At 46.2% G+C, this 6940-nt stretch overlaps 1 protein-coding gene across 3 annotated transcripts in view; it reads left to right on the forward strand.

Annotated features, from left to right (window-relative positions):
* Positions 1-256: 256 nt before the first annotated feature.
* The window catches only part of LOC142565921 (uncharacterized), a 173485-nt gene continuing 166801 nt past the window's right edge, over positions 257-6940 (forward strand). For all 3 annotated transcript variants that reach the window (XM_075676528.1, XM_075676529.1, XM_075676527.1), the window contains exon 1: positions 257-337. In XM_075676528.1, the coding sequence (XP_075532643.1) occupies positions 295-337 (43 nt within the window). In that variant the 5' untranslated portion in view covers positions 257-294. The remainder of the gene's footprint in view (positions 338-6940) is intronic.

Raw genomic sequence — 6940 nt, forward strand, 5'->3', positions numbered from 1 at the left:
TGTCTTCCTCCTCGTACCGATCCTCTCACGTTCCCTGCCTAACTAGGGACACAATGCGTTCTCACGGTGCGTTAGGGGACGGATGTGATCGGAGACACGCGAACTGCTTGTTGTGATAAAACCGACCGTCGGAAGCGAGCGAAATACGAACAGCGAAGAGGTGTGCGCGGGAACGCGTCCTGCGCAGGCGGCCCAACGTATCGGCTGTCAGGTCGGCGAGAGCTCTGGGAACGCCCAGACAACAAGGTTCAGACGGTCTGCGCATCGCGAAGCACCCAGGTGTGCCTTCCCAAGATGCCCACCACCGATGACGATAGGGCAGCGACGAGCACCCATGGTATGGTCGTATGATTTCCATCTGCCACTACTCAGTATTTGTTCTTCCTTTAAGGCACAGCTGTTACCGGGAGCGCCGGCCTTCTTGGCACCTCTAGGGCAAAATCAAGCAGACAGGGTGCGCAAGGGTGTGGTAGGGTGCGTAGGAAAATAGGTAGCAGCCTCGCAATCTCGGCTGGCAACGTCACCAACAGGCAAAGTAAAAAAATTGCCAAGTTCCGTTCCTACTTTCTGCCTGTACTACCGTAGAAGTTGTGCCGAGGTCAACGAGATTCTCGTGACAGGTTGGTTTTGTTTTAAGCCATATTGGTAAACGAACAGACAAACTTGATGCGACACCACTGCGCTCAGGTAGTGGCGAACGTCACGCTCATTTCGTCAAACAGTTCTCAGTACTTCGACATCTGTGAAATCATCCACTGATTGCTCAATATGTCTTACGCGAAGGCTGTTAATTAAACTTCGATCGGAGTTTTGCCAAAGTCTGTTGCCACTTTGTGGACCCAAGATATTGGATCGCTCTCGCTGCAGCCAGTCATGGATTCCTTTCGATTGCCCACATGCTTTTAATCTCGGTTTATAGATCGATGATGAGAGTATCTTTAATTCTTCCGTTACTTTTTTTTTCATTATTTTATTATTTTGATAATGGCTTGCCATATGGCGCAATGTTTGACACGTGTTATATTTTTGCTGTAAGACCTGTGTTGTGCTTGAATTCAAGATGTATTTTGTGGTATCTGTTGTCATGTACCCACCGATCTGTACAACAAAGGCCCGCTTGCAGAAGTTGGCGGGAGCGTTTCGGATATAAGCCTGGTAATCCATGTTATAAGTCCCAGGCGTCTGGTTCCGTCCCTGGCAAGGGACATTTTGATATGTTGTATCCAGTGGAAAGCGCCGCTAGATCGGAGTACAGGTATCAGCTTGTTTAAGGGCTACTCAGGCTCGCGGCTTCCGAAGCACTATACTTCCGCCGCCCTGATCAGAGGAGAGAGCACCAAGGAGGTGGGGGAGTGGGGGCGGGGGGAGGATATTTACGGGCACGGAGTAGGGTGAGAGTGGGAGGGAAAAAAATGAGTCGGTTTATGCATAGCGACTTCCTCATCCTCTGCGTCTCTTTCAGCATTGGTTTTAACTAGTACGGAGCTATGGAACACGAATCAACACAGGCTGCCTACTGCCCTATAACGTGCACGGTTGCCTCAGTCCGGTAGCGAATTTTCAATGAAGCGAACGTGCGTTGAGAAACGGCCACTCCTGTTAGTGCGACGTCCGTGGCCAGTAGTATGCAAGAGGGGAGAACTCTTTCTCCGACCCCTATTCTGTTGGGCTGCCGATGCGCATGAATAATCAATTAACAAATCCCCACTGCGCGGACGGGTGCCGCTTTTCTTCGCTCTAAATCTTCCCGCGCACGAGGACCAGCCGTCACCGCGAATAATAGTTAAACATTCACGTCTGTAGCCACATTGGCGATAAGTGCCGAGAGCGTTTGGAGCGGAAAGAAAAGCCTAACTTTGAAGGAGGGGCGAGGGGTGGGGGGAGAGAAAGTGAAACAGTTCAGCAGTTTTAGAGAACTTGTGTACCGGAGTCGGGATGCCTGTATGTGAAATGTGGAGTTCTATTTTGACTGCTACCATCTGGAAAACGCAATCCTATGCTTTTCCGATGCCTCATTTTCTTTTCAGAACTCCCTCACAGAATCACTTGCTTGCGCGATGTCGTCTGGTGTCTCAGCTAAAATTTCACAAACAAGGTGAAGTTTTCGGGAATTGCGGCGGTGTTGGTATAGGCGCTTCTGGCAGCAGTGAACTGGACATAAGCGCGGTATTAAGTGAAACTAAATACCCAACCCGTGCAGCTGGTCCTTCGTCGTTAGTCGCGTACCTGCATGCGGGCTGTTGTATGCATAGTACTTTAAACGCGAAATGCCTCTTTGGCCAATCGTGCACCGTTTGTCGCTGAGAGACATTAGGAATCAAGTCAAAGTCATTAATTTCCAACAGAATTCATACGTTCTCCATACAGTACATACTTCGCTCACCGGCGCCACCGGGGATTAAACACAGTCTTCTATGGTGAGATGTACGCAGATCAGTTGGGAGCTGTTAGCATTCACTTCAGAGTTGTCTCCAGACGTTTCACCTAACTACAAACTGGCGGCTCTTTATACGAAGTGTCTATCGACTGCAAAGGTCCCAGAAAACTGGAAGAACGCAGACATTATACTAATCCACAAAAAGGGAGACGTTAAAGAATTGAAAAATTATAGGACCCTTAGCTTGCTCCCAGTATTATATAAAATATTTACCAAAATAATCTCCAATAGAATAAGTGCAACACTCGATTTTGTCAACCAAGGGAACAGGCTGGCTTCCGGAAGAGATACTTTACAATGGATCACATCCATGTCATCAATCAGATTATCGCGAAATTTGCAGAGTACAATAAGCCTCTCTATGTGGCTTATATAGATTACGAAAATGCATTTGATTCAGTAGGGATACCAGCAGTCATAGAGGCACTACGTAATCAAGGAGTACAGAACGCTTACGTAAAAACTTGGAAAATATTGCTACACGCGTGTGGTATTTGTTTGTTTGAACGAGGCGCGTGGGCGCCGTCACTCCAGAAAAGAGGAGGAAGAACGAACTGGGCTCGCGCTGTGAATCTGACCGGTCTTCGCTGCAACCGTTGTTGTAAATATAATATGTAAATAGTTTCTCGTCTTACTGACTCATCCTTCGCGTAAGAATATCTACAGAGGTTCTACAGCTACCTTAATTCTACACAAGAAAAGCAGGGAGATACCTATAGAGAAAGGGGTTATACAGGGAGACACAATTTCTCCAAAGCTATTCACTGCATGCTTAGATCGACGGCGAATATCTCAGCAACCTTCGGTTTGTCGATGATATTATTCTATCCAGCAACAATGCAGACGAGTTACAACAAATGATTAAGGACCTTAACAGAGAGAGTGTAAGAGTGGGGTTGAAGATTAATATGCCGAAGACAAAGATAATTATGAATGGCCGGGCAAAGGAACAAGAGTTCAGGATCACCAGTCAGCCTCTAGATTCAGTGAAGGAGCAAGTTTACCTATGTCAATTAATCATAGGGAACCCTGTTCATGAGAAGGAAATTCATAGAAGAATAAAAATGGGTTGGATCGCATACGGCAGACATTGTCAGCTCTTGACTGGAACCTTACCATTTTCATTGAAAAGGAAGGTGTACAATCAGTGCATTTTGCCAGTGCTGACATATGAGGCAGAGACTTGGAGACTGACAAAGAAGCTTGAGAACAAGTTAAGGACCGCGCAAAGAGCGATTGAACGAAGATTGCTAGGCATAACGTTAAGAGACAGAAAGAGAGAGGCTTGGATCAGAGAGCAAACGGGTGGGCAGGTCATGTAATGCGCCGGTTAGATAACCGCTCGACCATTAGGGTTGCAGAATGGGTAAGAGAAGGGAAACGCACTCGAGGACGACAGAAGAGAACGGTGGAGCTATGAAATTAGGAAAATCGCGAGCGCTAGTTGGAATCAGTTGGCACAGGACAGGGGTAATTGGAGATCGCAGGGAGAGGCCTTCGTCCTGCAGTGGACATAAAACAGGCTGGTGATGATGATGACGACACGAACATATTCCTTCAGAAAAGCAAATCTGTCCGTTTACGCGACAAATGTTATCACATACGTGTGCAGATACACTTAATGATGAAAAACTTAGGAAAAACAATAAAACTTTGCCAAACACACAGTTCAGCCCATACTTCAGACCAATGATGACAGCCAGTCAGGATGTGAACCCTATTTATGCGCCAGACGTATCAAATTGTATCTAAGGTTGGCTGACGCGACAGAAATTCAACATCTTGAAATCCTCCAAGGTTCCGGAAAGTGCCATGAGTGTTTTGGCAAAACTTCGAAGCATAACAGACTCTGCGTAGGCCTCGGAGAGTGGTGAAGTGCGCGCGCATATTTCGGAAGAGGTTGGCTCAGGCGGATCTAGATTTACGAGACTTGCCAGCACGTTCAACACACGGGAGCAGTCTTTCAGCGAGAGTTTAGGAAAGTTACACTCAACAGGCACGTCATTCAGTCCGTCACAGCGTCATCATTCAAGAACAGGCGAAAAAGGCAACGCGCAGAATGAGAAAGATGAGGTCGCAAGCCAACGGGCTACGAGCCATCCAGCAATTTTTTTCTTTTACGCTGTGTTTTTTTTTTTTGGGGGGGGGAGAGCAGCTGGAGAGCCTAATCTACAAGGACTTGTTTATTGCGTTACGCAAATATAATACTGGGCAGAGATTAGCATATATGTCTTCAAAGAGGACCGTCCTCGGAGTCTCCTGGAGTGCCTCTCAAGCTTGTGTTGTGTAGGCTACACGTCTAGGTGGCACTGACTGTTAGGTGATATATGTAGCATATTTCATACCTTGTCGGCCCGCCCACCCTTTCGACACAATACCCTTAGATGAATGTGCTAAGCTTTGCCACTAACATACGAACTTCACGTCACTTATTAACTTTAGCAAAGACACGGACAAAGACCCTCTTGAATGTGCTGCGTCCGTTCGGGAACACCATGCCGATACACCATGAATGTCGCTGTTGTGCTTAGTCTTTTCACAACACAAGACTACTAAAGTGGGGACTATAAATATAGTACATGTCAATGGATATGTCTTGTTTTTGGAGAGAATGAGAGTTTCGATAAGCTTTGTTGGCCTAAGCTCTAAGGCATTGTGGCCTAATGGGTGCTATAATCGGCGTACAGCACATCAGGCTCGGCTTGCCAAGGCTACCAGATTGGTGTGCCTACCCTCATCAGCGGCAAAAACATCATTGTCCTGCACCACTATTGCGCGGGATAATTGACCCAACCGCAAGACGGTACCGGCACTGCCGCTCCCAGGGGTGTGTGTCATCGTATATATCGAAAGGCTGGCGGCACGACCGTCATTGTCTTGCACTGCTCTCGTGCGGGACAACAGTCCCCAACCGTGAGATAGTCCCAGCACTTCCTTTCTCAGGAGTGACGAGAGGTAGAGAGTGATCGTGATGAGAGAGAGGCGCGCACCGGGAACGTTGCGGCGAGGGTAAGAAACAGGAGCACTTCCTTTCTTCCCGCCGTTGTCTCCCGCAGAATGAAGCGTCAATGGCCAAGCGGTGAAGAGTAACCTGCATGAAGCAGCCGGAAAATAATCGCTGAAAATTCTCTCGCTGCTAATCTCCGACTAGCCACGTATATTGCAAAAGTGGCAGTGGCCTTGGTATGAGAATTAAAAAAGAGAGAGTGGTCCGCGTAAAAAGAAACTCCTCGAACGTAGCCATGCTCTCAGTGGCATTAACTGGTCCAGTGAACAGCTGTTGTGGATTTTTTTTGCTTTTTACATAAATTAAGAATGTTAGGCGTGCGCATATAAGATTTACCTGCCTACACTTACGTGAGTGATTACGGTGCACACAACTAGTAATTGAGGATAGCAATGAAACAAACAAAAATAATTTTTCTCGCAGTCCTTGTGACAAAATATACAACCAATTCTGTTAAAACTAAGAAAAACCAAGCCTTAAAGCTTAAACTGGAGAAAAAAAGCCTTTTTCTAAATGAAGTAAACTTTGTAGTTCCCGTACAAATAATTTTTTTTCTTAGTAAAAATAGAAACTTTTGTTTTTGGATTGTTTCTTCCGATGCTTTTTGCCTTTACCATGTATGTCTGTGTTGCACAGAATCACTGTGTCCATTCTTTGCTGGCAGTGCTTGAAATTGTAGCATTTTAATTACTTCGACACGTGAAGCCGTATGTGCATATACTCCTCCTGAATACTACTACATGACCTGCAGGTATTCGAAGATACTTCAAGAGTGGTTGATGCTAGGTATGCATTCCGCACATGGCGTCACGAAAATGGTATGATTTGGTTTTCAGTTATACAAATAGCACGTGTGTGTAAGAAAAAAAATTTTTTCAGGTTTTACATAATAACGGATGAAACGTTCGTGAAATGCACGATGAGGCTGAATTCCTTTCTTTTATGTGTATTACGCACCCATCGTTTAAAGCGAAACGACTTTATGCATTACTGTGTGTATTATCGCAGCATTTTGCCCGTCAACTAATAGATCTTTAATGGAATTCGCATTCTTAGGGTACTTCAGCCATTTTTCGATCTATCTATCTATCTGTTTATATAATTAAGGGAAAATGAGACATCCACTCAATTGTAGCAATTGCTACAAAGTAAACCCATACGGGTTCCTCGAAAGAAAAGCTTCGCAGTTGAAGAAAAATTCGTCCTGGTCCGGGACTCGAAACCGGGACCGCCGCCTTTCCGGGGCAGCCGGTCTACCATCTGAGCTAAACAGGCGGCTCGTAGACGGCAGGGCGAAGTTGAATTTATCAACAAATCGAAGCAAAGGCAAGAGCTTGACGTAAGAGTTCTGCGGAAGCCTCTCTCTAACCGCTTAAACGCTAATTTGGGTCACTTGGAAGTATACATAGTCTTAAAGCTAGAGCACCGGGCTGGAACCGCGTTCGAAACCAACCGCTGTCCAATCGTGGGTCACCCGGTATGGGACACTGTTTATA

Source organism: Dermacentor variabilis, unplaced genomic scaffold, assembly GCF_050947875.1.
Source record: "Dermacentor variabilis isolate Ectoservices unplaced genomic scaffold, ASM5094787v1 scaffold_12, whole genome shotgun sequence".
Classification (NCBI taxonomy): domain Eukaryota; kingdom Metazoa; phylum Arthropoda; class Arachnida; order Ixodida; family Ixodidae; genus Dermacentor; species Dermacentor variabilis.